At 37.2% G+C, this 16,003-nt stretch overlaps 1 protein-coding gene across 1 annotated transcript in view; it reads left to right on the top strand.

Annotated features, from left to right (window-relative positions):
* The window catches only part of LOC150108345 (protein Wnt-5b-like), a 76,312-nt gene extending 64,178 nt beyond the window's left edge, over positions 1-12,134 (top strand). Inside the window, exon 4 of the mRNA XM_090415749.1 lies at positions 11,115-12,134. Coding sequence (XP_090271875.1) covers positions 11,115-11,573 — 459 coding nt within the window. The 3' untranslated portion in view covers positions 11,574-12,134. The remainder of the gene's footprint in view (positions 1-11,114) is intronic.
* The last annotated feature ends 3,869 nt before the right edge of the window (positions 12,135-16,003 follow it).

The following is a 16,003-nucleotide window of genomic DNA, read 5'->3' as shown; positions in this document are numbered from 1 at the left end:
ATTGACAACAATGAACTTATTGTTAACAAAAGCATTCCGGTTGGAGGTTAAAAACAGATTGACTTTTTAATGTATTGAGATTAAGATATTTGTTTTTTTTTCCATTAATACTCGCGAAAGCTTTTGTATATAATAAATGAAATTAAAATTAAAAAAAAAAAAAAAACAGCGTACAAGGCAGACTATACCGCAGTTGCTGGCAAGAGAGACTGAATACAGCGACTGACCTTCCATACATGCGTCATTGGCCGGCAGACAGATAGACGGCAACACGATAAAAGTTCTTACTCACTGAGGCGGTTCCGTTTGACTCTCGTATCCTAGCGCCGTAATAAGACTTCATCGATGCGAAGAGGTTATTAAGATTAAGTAGGAAGATAGCGATGGGAACTAATAATCCTACGTCACCTTGCTACTGACAATATTCTTATCAGGGTCAAGGACTAGCAGTGCAAGTTCGTGTTTGTTCGGCTACTGTTAATTGGTAAACGTAGTAGAGTAATCAGATAATTACTCACTAGCCCAAGGAGTATTTAGCTTTTGTTTTGTTTTGTATCATTTCACGTGATATCTGCAGGCTATGTACGAAAAAAAATAGTAAGTATTTGAACGCGTATCAAATAATGGATTTAAGAATAATAAAACAAGACAGGTAAGAATCGTTTGGTTTGTTATACAATACTTTGTTGCGTCACTTCAATTGTTGTATCGTAGCTAACAATACAGCCAAAGTCGTTCATAGATCAATGATTGCTATTCTGAACACAACCTATGGTACTTAATTAATACAAAAGCGTGTGAAGCTCTTGAACACAATAGAATTTGATAACAAGACAAATATAATTACATGCAATTAACTTGTTATCAGTGACGAAAGTAGATAATAGGAGAACAATAGATCGGATGATAGCATATCATGTTAGTTAAAATTTTTATATTTCACTTCCTTGTAATGTGACGTTGTTAATAGAAAAGATATTCATTCTAGAGGATTTCGCACGAAATCCCAAATTTTACAAGTACAGAAAAAAAAAAGTTGCTTTTATTTTTTAAAGCCATTGAGAACCTTATAATTCGATATGTCTACAAATATGTTGCTGTTATTTAGGTATAGAAGTAATATTTATAACGTAATTATCTCAACAATTTATATATGGAATATATTTTATTTTTCTCTGAAATAATAACGTAATTTAAATTAACTTTGTAAATAATTATGAGAATTTTATATAATTCATAATTATTTTCTAAGATTCTAAAATTATAACATATACCTTTTTAACTTTTTATATGATGATAATATAACTATTTGATAGAAAGGAAGTCCGATTAGCATGAATTGAAAATGAATGTTGTTAGTGATAAATATAAGAACTCTTGGCTACAGGAAAATTGTAGTATCTGTTATGTTATGTTATATGTTATTTCTATAACAAGAGATACCAAGTAGTATCTGTTCAATTCAATTCAATACAGAACTAAACAAGTCCTAAAGGACCCATAAACCCCGGCCTGGGGCAAGGTTAAACACAATTTTTTTTCAGAGGTGCACGCTAAAATCACATTGCACCGGCTCCATCCCAGCCTTAAACCCTAAATGATCTCATTTTGTAGGGAGATAGGTAAATTAGGCTGAGGCCGAGTGAGGACACTGCACCCCCCCCCCCCCTCTCTCCCAACACTACGCGTTCCCGGCTAGGTTTTTCGGTCTTTCCGGATGGCTCCTTTCTCTTCTGGCCGACCGAACACCTTGCAGTTCCAGGTGCCGGGAGAAGACAGCGTCAACGAAACTGATCTTCTAAAAGAAATTATTAGCACTATCGGAAATGAAGTCACCTGGATTACCAGGTAACAGGTTTCAGATCACAGTAAGTCCAAAAGCCAGAGATGCCCTATTAGAAGGTTTCACCTACAAAGGTAGAACAATTTTCCCTGATAGAGTAGGCGTACCTCGAAAGCTAATTAGAATCCAGAGAGTCCCTCTTGAACTAAAGGAAGAGTGGATTAAAGAAACCTTAGCCAAGTATGGCCGTGAAATAAGTATAAGACGGCAAACTCATAAAGATTTCCCTGCCATTTTTACAGCGGACATAACCATGCTAATGGATAAACAAGTTCCGAATATAGTAACAGTAGCTGGGTGGAAGCTAGTACTAAACTACTCAGGTGTAGTACGCGCCAATGCACAAGGTTTAGTGCTACTGACCACCTAAGCACAGACTGCCCGAAAAAAAGAGATAACAAAGTCGGGACAAATCTCAGAAATGAGGGAATGAAAACAGGAACTGTAGAAGAGGCAAGGAGCACGATACCTCTGGAGGAACCCCCAGAAAAAGAACCAGATACAGGAAATAGGGCAACTGAAGTAGAAGAAAAGGATGCAAGAAGTACTGCAGACTCTTAAGAAACAGAAATAGAAGAAGAAAATGAAGCATCCCCTGTAGAAAGCCAAGAATCAGAAATGGGAGAAGATCCTGCCGCCACATATGGCGAAATCTCACCTATACAAACACGTCAACAGAGGCTAAATTCCTCAAGTCCAGAAAATATAACGATACCAATGAATGAGGATGCATTCTGGGAGTCGTTTTGCAAAGGAATAAACAAACCTTTTGCAACTGCCATAAAGCAAAATAATGGTACCTATTCATTATTCTTTGAATGGGAAGGAAACCGATGCAAAATGGACGAGAATATAAACCAAAATGTTTACGGATTATGCAGAAGCTTTTTGTATGAAACCAAACCCTGAGATGCTAGAAGTAGTAAAAACTTATTAAGGCTATTAACTTTTCCTTATAAGGAGACGGAGCTCAAAAGACTAAACCCAAGCAGAAGAATGCTTGGTTTACAGGAGCCACCATGAAAATGTTCGAATAAAAGTATTTTCTTCCTTTCGAATAACAATATGAGAGTTTAATATTTTTCTCTTCTCCTACCTTCCCATATGTCACCATTCAGCGACACAAGCATGATTTCTTTTTATTACCCTTGTCACTGTTCTCCAACCTTCACTCCCCGATCCCATACTCACGCAATCTGACTGGCATTAACCAATGAAAATATATTCAAACACTTCTCGCGCGTTATTATAAGATCATTACAATAAAAACAAGTGGGAAAATTAAATATAATAGAATAAAATTATATATTAATATGAGTAACCACCTTTTTATTGATGTACAGCATAATTTGGACCCCATTATGTAAAAATTTTGCTCCACGTTTAAAACCTAGCACACAACACTGTTAACTGTTATGACGAGATGGATGACATTCCCGTGGATTTTTATTCCTTCATCGCTTAGAAGTTGATTACGTAGAGGAAAGTTTATCGAGGGCTGTGTGCGTGAGAGCTCGTGTACCGATGAGCAGAGTTGCCTTGGTGAGTTTGTGTTTCCCATCTGTCGTTTTCGATGCAACTGGATGACTCTTGAACGAGTTGGTTTGGATGAAGAGCTGCCTGTAAAAAGTATTTGGAGGCAACATCATGAAGTAACGTAGAGATATTTGGTATGGCTGCATCTGGATGGAGGAGAACATTTCTGACAAACCACGGGGCATCAAAGATCATTCGGAGGCATTTGTTTTGTAGAACTTGCAGTTTTTTTATGTTATTCGGGGAAGTGTGACCCCAAGCAGGTGATCCATAGGTTAAAGTAGGTCTGATGATTGTTTTATAGATGCACAGCTTGTTCTCGGTGCTAATTTGGCTTCTCCGGTTGATGAGAGGATAGAGTTGGTCAATTGCTAAATTGGTTTCATTATAAGTTGAAGCGACTGTCTAGTTGTATCCGTAGGTATTTGACTTTGGTTTGCCATGGGATAGCAACATTGAACATTTAAATTACCCCCGTGATGCGATGTTTCTCTTGTAAAAAAAAAAGTATAGTGGAGCTTTTGTCAGCAATGACGTCTATTCTCCATTTCCAGAACCATTTTTCAAGGTTTATTGCAGCGTTTTGCAATCGCTGCGTTGCTATGTGGACCTGAGTGATCTGGTCATAATTGCCATGTCGTCCGCATAGAAAGCCATTGTGGTTGATACTGTGCTTGGGACATCCGCAATATAGATGTTGAAAAGTAGCAGGGAGCCTTGTCGGATACCTGCTGTGATTCTTCTCGTAGAGGATCGGAGCCCACGCAATTTAATTTGGAATTTTCGGTTTTTCAAGTAAGAATCAATGAGCTTGGCGAGATATAATGGAAAATCAACAGTTATTTGGCACAAAGGCCTCTTTGTGCCAAACCTTATCCAAGGCTTTTTCCACATCAAGAAAGATTGCGCCTGTATGTTACTTCCAGTTAAACCCAGTTGTAATGCATTCTATTAATCTGTGGACCTGTTGTTGAATTGTGCTTTGACCTGTACGAAATCCGAATTGCTTTTTAGGGAAAAGGTTGGTTTTGTGTCACCTCTTGCAGACAGTTAAGGATTATTTTTCCCAGGCATGATAGGAGGCGGATGGATCTGTAGTTGTGAGGGAGCTGAGGTGCTTTCCTAGGATTATGTCTGCCAGTTTCCAACGAGTGGAGAAGTAACTGAACCTTAGCATTGCATTAACAATGCTACTGCATGCATGACAGCTTTATGAGGGAGTGCTTTTATTACTTCGTTGGATATCTCATCAGGTCCTGGGTCTCTTTGTTATTAAGTTTCCTGATAACAGAATATACTTCCTTAGGGAAAGTATGACATATATTTTCACAGCTGCTGGAGTGGTGAAGTGCGCAACGAACGTGCCGGTAAATTTTTTTTCGATGAATAGTAAGTCCGCATGCGTGTAGTTAGAGTTGCATAACTCCAGGGCTCAGTGAAAGCATCTGCTTTTTCGTCATTATATAGCACCCAACAATTCCATTGTTGGGATATTTAAACTGTTAGATGTTTTAAACATTTCCAACTTCATCAAGATACAATCGATGTTGTACGAATGCATCAATTAGGAAAGTACATAAACGAATCATTGAAAGTGAAGATCTCAACCAGCCCTTCCCACTCACAAGAAACCACTTCTCACCCAGGTAATTCAGATAAAAGAGAAAGTGGTGCTAATTATGATTCAAATTCAGGTTTACAAGGTTCATCTAAAAAGACCAACAAACATATAAGCAAAAATTCAAAGAAGACTGGTTGGAGGATCCCATTCTTAAATCCTGGATCAGTTCAGGTAAAAGTAAAGGATACACTGCTTATTGTAAATTTTGTGATAAAAGCATTAATGGTAGCAAAAGTCTAACGATTCGTCATGCAAACACTCCAAAACACAAGCAGAATCTAAAAGAAGCACACCAACTATAATTTCGTTGTTTAAATCCAGTTCCAAATACCAGTCGGAAACACAAATTAAAGAGACAGAATTAAGATTATGTGCATATGTTGCAGAACACAATCTGCTTTTGAGGCTTATGGATACTCTTCCAACTCTATTGAAAACAATTGCCCCGGATAGTGAAATTGCTAAGAAAATACAGTGTGGACGCACTAAATGTAACTGTCTTATAAAAAAAAAAAATGTTTTGGTTGTAGATTCACTCAATGAAATCTCAAAAAAAACTTCAAATTACTTATTTTTGTTTAATTATTGATGAGTCAACTGACATTACAGCAAATGTCTAGCAGTTGTGGTTCGTTACTATGATTTTTAAATATCATTGATGTTAGTGACGAAACGAGTTCAGCTTTGTTTGAAGCTCTAATAGAACGATTAAACAAGCTGAAAGTGCTTCTTGCCAACTTATTAGGCTTTGCTTCAGTTATGATGAGACAACATTCTGGCATTCAGGCTCGCCTTAAATCATTAAATGAACGTTTATAAGTCGCCAGATGCATATGTCGCAGCTTTAATTTATGTGCAGCTGAAGCATGTAAAAAATGACCAAATTCATTAGAAGACCTATGTGCAGATGTTTACAATTCATACAAAGGAAACCTAAAAGATTAACAGAAGTTAAACAAATTCAGAAACTATCCAACTTAAAACCACATAATTGGCTGAGGTTGGGTAAAACTCGTTGGCTTTCAATGCTGTGCAAAGAATAGTAGAACAAAAATGGAATGCTTTGGTTTCATACTTTATCTTGAGCACAATAGAAGATGGAATTGAGCAAGCCAAATCAGTTTTAACTGCACTACAAAACCATACAATAATAAATTGCAAAGATCTTGTATTAAAACGTTTAGCGATGCTGAATTCCGAAATGTGCAAATCGGACTGTTTTTACAGTAGAATGCCACTTGCTGTAAATTTTCCTAATGTTATTGAAGAAAATAGTTATGAAGACCTCGATAGAGAATGGCAACTATCGAAGACTGTAGAAGCATTGGAAAAAGGTCAAGAATTCATGTTTTTTTGGAATAAAGTTTTTTGAAATGAAAAATGCGGTAGGAGAAAAAATATTTCCTAATTGAACAACATTAGATAAAGCTGTACCGTGCCTCCCTCATTCATCAGCAGCAACTGAAAGAATATTTACAACAGTGATAATAAATAAGAATAAAATAAGAAATCGACTACAAACTCCCTTGATGAATGGACTCCTTTTGACAAAAGAAGAACCGAAACATTCACCAGCTACAGACTTGACTATTTCTGAAGAGTTAACTAATTTAGCAAAATCTGTTAAAAATAATGAATAAATACTTCCAGTGTTTTTCTTGTGTGTGGGAAAACTCCCGTATATATGTAAACAGTATATTAAATAACTGAAATGTTACATTATTTACATAAAATGTTACATAAAAATCGAGTACTTTTTTTTTCTTTCAGATTTAGTACCTTTTTCTTGCATAAGTTGGTACAAAATATTTTTGTTGGGTGATCACCCTGGTGTGTGTGTCAAATTAGAGCGAGTGACGTCAAGGAACATTCTTTATCACAAAGGGGATAAAAGTATTTTATTAGCCTGTTAAGACTGAACCCTTTTCCATTCTTTATGGTTTTCTATCAGGAATCTGCTCTTGTGTAGGAAGAACAGTTTTTTTTTTTCCAAAAGGACTGTTTAGCGGATCTAGCATATTCCTGCCAAACTGCTCTGTTAATAGTACTTGATGCAGTTGATTCTTCTTCTTTTTTTTGCAGTTGATTATGATCGTCCAGAATGACCAAAGTATGACAAACCACAAGATTATGGAATCTGGTAAACGCGTGGGAAGGACAGAGCAGGGAAGTTTTGTTCTTTGCTAATTGGGAGAGGAAACTTGTGAGAAATTCGTAAAGCTAATTAAATATTAAGAGGCTTAATATTTTAATCCGATCCTACATTAAATCGGATCGGTTGACTAAATAAGATTATAGACGGAATCTCCTGTTGGGATGAAGAATTTGAGAAAAAAGTTAACACCTTTCATGGACATATCCCAGGCTATAGTCTTCTTAGGATCCATCTCTCTCTCTCTCTCTCCCTCCTAGATCTCGCTCTTCGTCTTTATATGGCCTCCTACTCATTTTAAGAACAGTAGATTTTAAAGAGATCAGTGGACTTGGTCCTTCTGACACAATGACCTATTTGGATGCTCTTTATCAACATACCTTCATAGGAAACTACGGATTACATTTTGTTCTTCAAATTCTTTGATTTTGTTGTTCATTTCGGAAAAATTAGTTGCTAAGAGAAGGTTTACCAGCAAGTAAAAACTACAGCTAAGAGAAGAATTCTTCTTTCTCCACTGCTTGCTAATTTTTTTTCATGGCTCATTATGTTCTTCTCCGTAACAGTCTTCGCTAACTGACCTTCAGTTGAAAACCCCCGATAAAAGATTCGAATTCAAGTCTTTCCAACCAAAGAGCATTGACAAAGATTAATGCTATCCATCTAAGGATTAAAGTTCACTTGATTCATTTCATCCCCCCCGCATATCCACCGAGCCCTTGTTACATCAGGAAATAGAACAATCCATTTTATTATTCAGTTTTGCCCACAAACGCATCGAGTTACATCCGTTTTCTTCCTCTTAGGGGAGGGGAGTTGCATTTCCGCCCCTTATAAAGCGAGTAACTCTTCGACCCATCCACAAGATGGGTCAAACTCGATCCACATTACTTTTATGCTTTTCGTAAAAGAACATAAAAATGACAGCAAGTACTTTGAAGCTGAGCAATCTGACCTTGCTGAACATGCCATCTCAGCGGATTACTTATAGAAAACTATAAAAGGGAGTTTGGGAGATTGCGTTTAGCGTAATCCTTACACGTCTGATGAGCTATCCCCGTTGTGTCAGTGCTTCTCGATTCTCATAATAAATTTTTTTTTTTATTATTTTTTACTTATTTTTATACATTAGAAATAAGTTTATTTAGAAATAACTTTCACTGACCACTGTTGCTCTAACGAGTCTTATTGCATTATTGAATTTCTGTCACGTGTGTGGGATTGCTCTTTTGGTGCAGTCATTTCATGAAGATGCTTATGAAAGTCGGCTAACATTTTATGAATTAAAATAAAATACTGATTAATAGATAAATCCAATTTAACAAACTACATTAAAAATAGAATAAATATTTAATTTCGTGGCGGAAGAACGCTCGTAAAAACAACAGTGACCATCTTAGCCTAAAACATCGACATAATTTCTTTAGGAGGAGTTTCGCCGACCGAACGTGCTTCAAACCCCACCTCCACCACCACCACCCCCGGACAGTAGTACATGAAGTGGGGGAGGAGAAGGACAGCTGAAGAACAAAAACGTGTCTTTACGCTGTCTGCGACCACAGATCAACACCGGGCGATCAAAGGTCCCGAAGGTTGTGTGCGGATTGAAAATCCAAACACGGTTCACGTTTCCCCCCCCTTTAACCGTTCCCTTTTAGCGATGATCAGATGGGCAGGAAGGCGGCGAGGGTGCACAGACGTCCCAGGAGGTCCACATTCCTACTTGACTACACTGGGCCGCCACCGTGACACATTACTCGCTTGTTTGCGGCAGACGACAGGTGCTTCCGTGGCGTACACGTTTCGTCGCTACACATCGGCAAGAGAATGTCTTTTTAGTCACGTAGAAGCCCTCGCACTTCGGGCATCAACATTCATAGATTTTTATTTCACTTTACTCAAACAAATTTTACGGTTTTTTTTTTTTTTTTTTGTCAGTAATAGCTTATACGGCGCATGCGTGAACAGGGAAGCAGGTGAGCGATTCGGTCAGACGCCATCGACTGGCACACACCAGGAGAATGGAGGCGTGTGGTTTGTGTTACGTAAGATCCTTGGCGAAGTTTGCGTAGGTTTCGTTCCCCGATAAACTCTATCGTAGAACTTCCCGGATGATTTGCCTAGCACGAGAGTGTTGTCCACCCACTTATTAGGTATAAGGAAAGGTAGGTTAAAAAAAAAAAAAAATAGAGGAAATGTGAAGCACGAACTAGTATAAATGTCACTCACTTGTCCACCCACCGTAAACATTTTGCCACATGCGGGTTACGGGAATGGACTGTTTGGATGCATTTACTACGTGTGAAAGGCTCTCAACTCACTCGAAGTGAATACAAAATATCATTATGGATAAAATATACAAAGAATGGTCGGGGTTCAGTATTCGTTTTGTCCAATGTGACGGTATCCTTAGAGTATTAAAGAATACTCTGAATGACGTGTTTCCGAGCAGCATTCCTCCACTCATCATCAAGAGAGAGACAGTCTTGACGAGGTGTGAAATTCCCCACATACCTCCCTTCAATACAGAATATGTCAAAGTGTTGTAAAATTCAACATTTGTTTTCAAATGTTGGTGGGATGTTTCGGGTTTATTCACTGACAGGATCTGGACGCTAAGAAGAAGAAGAAATACGAAACGTGCAGTTCATCAACTGGATCTTCATCAGCAGTGATGAGTTCAAGGCGTTGGCTTAAAAAAAAAAAAATTAAAAATCACCCCTGAACAGTTTATATCCTACAAGGTTTTTGTTGTTCGCTATTAGAAATAAAATTTTCTGGCGAAGTTTTCTTTCTTCTTTTTAAATCCAAAATGATAATTAAGCCTAACCAAGGCGTGTGAGTTTTTTTTTTTTTTTTTCCTCTCAAACCAGCCAAAAGAAAGTTAACTAAATACGCGAGCCTCACAGCCTTAACCGCTTCTGTGGTAATTCCGAACAACACAGTTCACACCGTTCTGTTCACGCTTGCCACGAACAATTTCATCAACCCTTTTTTTTTTTTTTTTGTTGTTGAAATGTTTAGTTCCATGGCTGTTTAATGCGTTCACATTCTTTAAGTTCCTTGAACTCGGGTTTAAGGACTAGTCCAAGATGTCATCCAACTTGGATGAACATGGTTCGTCATTCGGGTCAACACGTCCGTTTTGCAATGAACATCACCCAGAAACTAGTTTCCAAACTCTCACGCGTTCACCACACACACACACACACACACGAAAGAGCTCATTGGGAATTCAGGCGAGTGTTTTCTTCTTTTGCATCCAGTTAATTATATTATGAATCACATCTCTCGCCTCCAGGTTAGTTCAACTGTCCACTTGAGCAGCTATTTTGTTCTCATTTTTACATATTTAGCATTTTACAGACATAATGCAAATACTTCAGAGCCGTACTAACCAACTAAACTTTACTCTTTCGAATAATATTGTTTGCATCTGAACCATCAATATGATTGGTAGTCATCTAATCAATAAAAATAGGTAATTTTTCCTATAAGAAATTTGAATAAGAAAAATCTCGTATAGTTCTATTTCATATTTTGCTTCATGCTTCACCAGAGGTCAGCACAATCTTCATTTACTATCATAAGAATGTTCTGACCATCACATTCCCCACACTTCTTCCCCAGGCGATCTTTTTGTTTACTTCACTTACCCCAATCATCGATCTATTAGTTGGTATCTGGTAGGGCTTCTCAAGCTGCTAAAGTTGGTTTGTTTTTATCTTCCATCTCACACATGCGCAGTGCAGTTTAAATAAATTAGCAAGCGATTATGCTAACAATAGATGTTTATGCGTGTTGTTTTCTTGGAACTTATTCTATTACAGTCATTTAATAACTAAATTTTGTACGCATGCTTAGAAGAACCAAACTTTCAATAATTGCAATTTATTATAGAACACTTTGAAGTTCATTAACTTTATATTTTCTTTATTTTTTCTCATTTTTTTTTTTTAAAGGCAGTTATTCGGAAGACCCGAGTGACGTGCAAGTGTCATGGAGTTTCCGGATCCTGTTCTCTGGTCACATGTTGGCAACAGTTGGCCAGTTTCCGTGAAGTAGGAGATTACTTGAAAGACAAGTACGATGGAGCTACGGAAGTGAAAATCAACCGACGGGGGAAACTTCAGATAAAAGATCCCCGTTTCAACTTGCCGACAGCGGAAGATTTGGTGTACGTAGATGAATCTCCCGATTACTGTTTATCCAACGAGACCACGGGTTCGCTGGGAACTCAAGGACGAGCCTGCAATAGGACCTCTGCAAGTACAGACGGCTGTAATCTGATGTGTTGCGGCAGGGGTTACAACACACACAAAGCGACGATGAAGGAAAGGTGCAAATGCAAGTTCCACTGGTGCTGTTACGTCGAGTGCAAGATGTGCGTGTATGTCCTGGACATGCAGACCTGCAAGTAGGAACACTATCTGCGCAGTCGCAGTTTCGCACACCAATGTAAACTGTGACGTCATCTGCCACTTTAATCAAGAAATGACTTACTGTCCACCATTTTTTTTTGCCCTCCTTCTTTTTTTGCAGATAAAAGCGAGATCCATTGGACTTCGAAGTCGTGAACAATTTAAACGGGTTCTAATTGGTGTGTTGATGGATTAAAGAAACTCAAGTGAATCCGACTAGCTATTCAACCAGCTACGACTTCCTCCTCATCCCTTGGCGTAGAAGCAATTCCCAAGCCTCAATGCAAAAACAGCATTCTGTAGTCGTTTAGTAGAAAGTTTCTAGTTAAAATGCTGAATCTTTGTTTTCGTTTGTAACAAAGTATACACAGATTTAGTTCTGTAATGCTTCCCTAGTTTAATATCCTTTTTTTTTTTTTTTTTTTTTTTTTCACTCTTATTCTAGAATAGGATCAATACCGTACCTGCCTTTACGCACACTGGAACTAAACAGAAATGGAAACTCTACTTAAACTAGCCAGGAAGTTGTGGACTGAGTTTCGGTTGGTTTATTTTATAAAAGTTGTGTATTTATTTAATGTGAACGAAGGAAAAACGAAAAAACAATCGATTTTTTTTTGTTTTACTAACCTCTCCCAAGAAACAAATAAATATAGTGGAACTTGGGCATCATTATTGTTACTTGTAAAAGTCGACCACACATTTCTCATCAATCTTAAAATCGTACACCTAATATCAGGAAATATTGTAGTGTTATGAAATATAGTGCTGCCATCTAGTGCGGAAATATGAAATGGTAAATACGTACATTATACGTTTGTTTTTTCGTCTACATCTTTAAATATTCCCATCGATCCTGAATGCCTTGAAAAGAATTATTGAAAATAATAATAATTTTCTTCTAGAAAACTATTTTAGTATCAACACGCTTTTTCGATAATAAAAGAAATATAAAACAGAATGACATAAAAGGGAAAGTAAAAATAATAATAAAAATGAGTAGTCAAAGTCTGACAACGGTAAAATATACCTAGTTGGCTACACCGATTCTCAATCTTTAATTTAAGGATTTTTTATTATTAGGTGTCAAATTATTGGAACCCATTTTTTTATAGAAAAGATGAAAAAAAAACCTTAATAGCAAATCAAAAGAATCAGTCGATGAAAGGGAAAAAAAAAATGCGTGTGACAGAGATCATGTCACACCATGATCCTACTCATCTACACCATCTATTTAATCTGGAAACAAACAACCAAAATTCCATTAACATAGATTATCTGACAAAGTAACCAAATAAAAATTATTTGGTTACTTTGAATAAAGTATTACAAAATAAATAATTTTGTTGTTTTTTTTGTATAAGTGATTTCCAAAATACTCTTAAAAGTAAGTAATTGTATAAAGCAAAAGCCTTAGTCAATTAAACACATCGCAATAACATAAAGCAGTTTAGAAACGTTAGAATTCTCCATTTAAGATACCAGCAACACGCGAAGCTCTTATATGTATTGTATTTATATGGGTGGTATAAAAAAACAAATTCCTCTCAAAAGAACCTACAAGTTTTGTGGTCTTGTTTTAAGAAGTTCGGTAGGGCAGTCACACTCCAATCGTTTAAAATCCTGCAATAAAAATTTAATCGAAAACTTTGAAATAAATTACGAAAGTATTCTTAATTAGAAGATAATTCTTGAAGGATGGAGAGAAGTGATCAGAAAGGCTCATAAATTTTAAGGATCTCTTAGAGTATTGAGACTCACTCCCAACATGAATTTTTATCGCCTATGTGAAACTACCATCTTACTTTTCGAAGAACAGCTTCTGTTTAAACAACCTTCCATGTTTCGTAATCTAGATAAAACCTTTAGCTCATCCACGGTACTCAATTATAGATAAGTTTGCAAACCTTTCTTAGTTGGGATTCGCATAAGAAAAATTGCAAGCGGAAGGGCCACAGTCCTTATATTTCTTCTTATAACGCTTAGTTGTCTCCTGCAACTTGGGACTCGCACTAAACGCTCCTGTCTTTATTTCAAGAACAAGAAAGAAGGTTGCAAAGATCATTTATATAAATAATTCACAAAATTTTTACGCACTTTCAGCTTAAATGAGGTTTTCCTATTTATTTTTTTAAAAAATGTTCGTTCGAGTGAATATTAGCACGTAATGAGACAGATAGCTGCTTAAAAATATAATAATGCTGCAATTCAAAAAAGCAGTGGAAACTAAATAAAATAAACATAATAAATGAGCCGATAGCCACTGAAGGTTTCTTGCTTTATTTAGAATAACGTTATTATTATTGTTGTTATTATTATTACATATGGCACCTCCATGGGATCTGTAGACTCATCGCGGATGTCCATTTTAAAAACAATACCTGTACAATATTTGTCATGTTTTGCCGTGAAATCATTCACTTTGAAATGAAAGCGCACACACACAAATGACTCTGGCAATCTATTCCACTCGTTCACAATTTTCCAAGCAAAAAAGCTGGTCCTCACTCCCTTGCTAACCACACTCTTACTCAAATTACATGGATGACCTTTAGTTTTCCTTCAGATTCTTCGAGTACTGAAAAATTCCTTCCACATCAATCCTATAAACCTCTAAGAAACTTATGTCTCTATCATATCCCCCCTATCCGCCGATCATCTAGCTTTTGTAACCCATAAATCTTCAACTTTTCCTCATGTTGAGCATCACGCAGTCCTGCCACCATCTTAGTTACTCGCCTTTGAATCTGCTCCACCTCCTCCCCATCTCTACGAAACCTGGGCGAGGAAATCTGTGCTTCAATAATCCAGTTTGAGGCCTTATAAAGAGGAATAATAAACTTCTTATCTCTGCTTGTCAGGGTGTCTTCAGTAACCAGGTAATTCTACGAGCTGTTTTAGCCACATTTGCAATATGTCCCCTGAATTTCAACTGCCTGCCACCAACATCCTCAGACTTCTGGCTTCGTCAATTTCCTGAAATACAGTCCCATCAATATGGTATACAGCTGGTAATCTTTTCACCCCAAAATGCACAACCTTACTCTTTGCCACATTGAATTGGCATGCATTCTTTGACTATACATACCGCCAGTCTATTTAAATTATCCTGTAATATATCAACATCATCTTTATTGACTATTGCTCTACCTGATCATCTTCAAACAACTGAATATTTTCCCTCAGACCATTTCCTATATCATTAATAAACAAATTAAATGGTAGTGGCCTAAGTACAGAGTCCTGTGGCACGCCACTACTCACAGGCCTTCTGCAGGACAATGCACCTCTATAAACTACTGACTGATATTCCCCCCCCCCCCCTTTCAACGACCCTGTTATCCACATCACCGGCTTCGTTTCGATATTCATTTGATGTAATTTATATATGAGAATTCATTGCGGTATCCTATCAAACGCCTTTGTGAAGCCCAACAGTATGAAAAGTAAGTTACGGAAGCATGCCTTTACAAAGCCATGCTACCCCCCCCCCATACAATATTCCATTTCTATCCACTCACCCCTGAATTTTATCTTTAACCAACTTCTCTAATACTTTGATCATCACTTCTGAAATTCCAATTGGTCTATAATTAGCTACTTCAGTCTTGGAACCACCTTTATGCAATGGAACTATTTTTATCTCCTTCCATTCTTTGAGACTCTACTCAAATGCGCCTACAAGAATAAAGTTCAATACTTGAATGGAAATGTATTCAAAATGCGTAACCATTTCAACCTGAATTTTCTTTTAATTCCAAATGAAGATCCCAATAATTTGAACATTTTCTTTAAAATGTTTTCCCGTCAAAAAACAATGTGGGGAGTTGCACGAAGGCTGACTTAAAGAATACTTCGCCAAAAAACCGACAAGGGAGAAATCAGTGAGATGAAATTTTTGACCGACTTAGAAATCAGTTTAAATCCATGACAGATTTCATTATTGATTTCTGATTGGATCATTCCCCGCGCCCCGGCAGACATTTCGACCATCTGTTATCAGTCACCTACAAAACTACGTTCACGGTTGGATTCAAATACAAGACCTATCGGTTGAAAAAAGTAGAACCGCAAAACTTCCTTCACAAATCGATATACTCTAGCGCCCTCTATGATTTGATGGATTTGTAGTCATTAATTTCATTTCTGTACCGTCAAGGTATCCATGACAAGCAAAGAAACTACCGTGTGTGAAAAAAAGGAAGAAACTAAATCGAGGAAGTTGAAAAAGAAAAAAAAAGGGGGGGGGGAAGGTCAGTTTTATGCGAAGGACTTTATTCTACCATAGAAGCCCTTGGGTTGGCAGGACCTGCGTTCGAATTGCGTTTACGAGTCGAAGAACCTATATAACGGGTTTTCAAATGAAGGTGTCCAATCACATAGAGAGAGAGGTTACAAGAGATCTGTTTTGTTAGACCAAAACCGTCTTT

The sequence above is a fragment of the Typopeltis vanoorti genome, chromosome 3, assembly GCF_054136105.1.
Source record: "Typopeltis vanoorti isolate ZY-2024b chromosome 3, IOZ_Tvanoo_1.0, whole genome shotgun sequence".
Classification (NCBI taxonomy): Eukaryota; Metazoa; Arthropoda; class Arachnida; order Uropygi; family Thelyphonidae; genus Typopeltis; species Typopeltis vanoorti.
The sequence above is the reverse complement of the archived record's forward strand: the minus strand, read 5'-3'. Positions and strand labels throughout refer to the sequence as shown.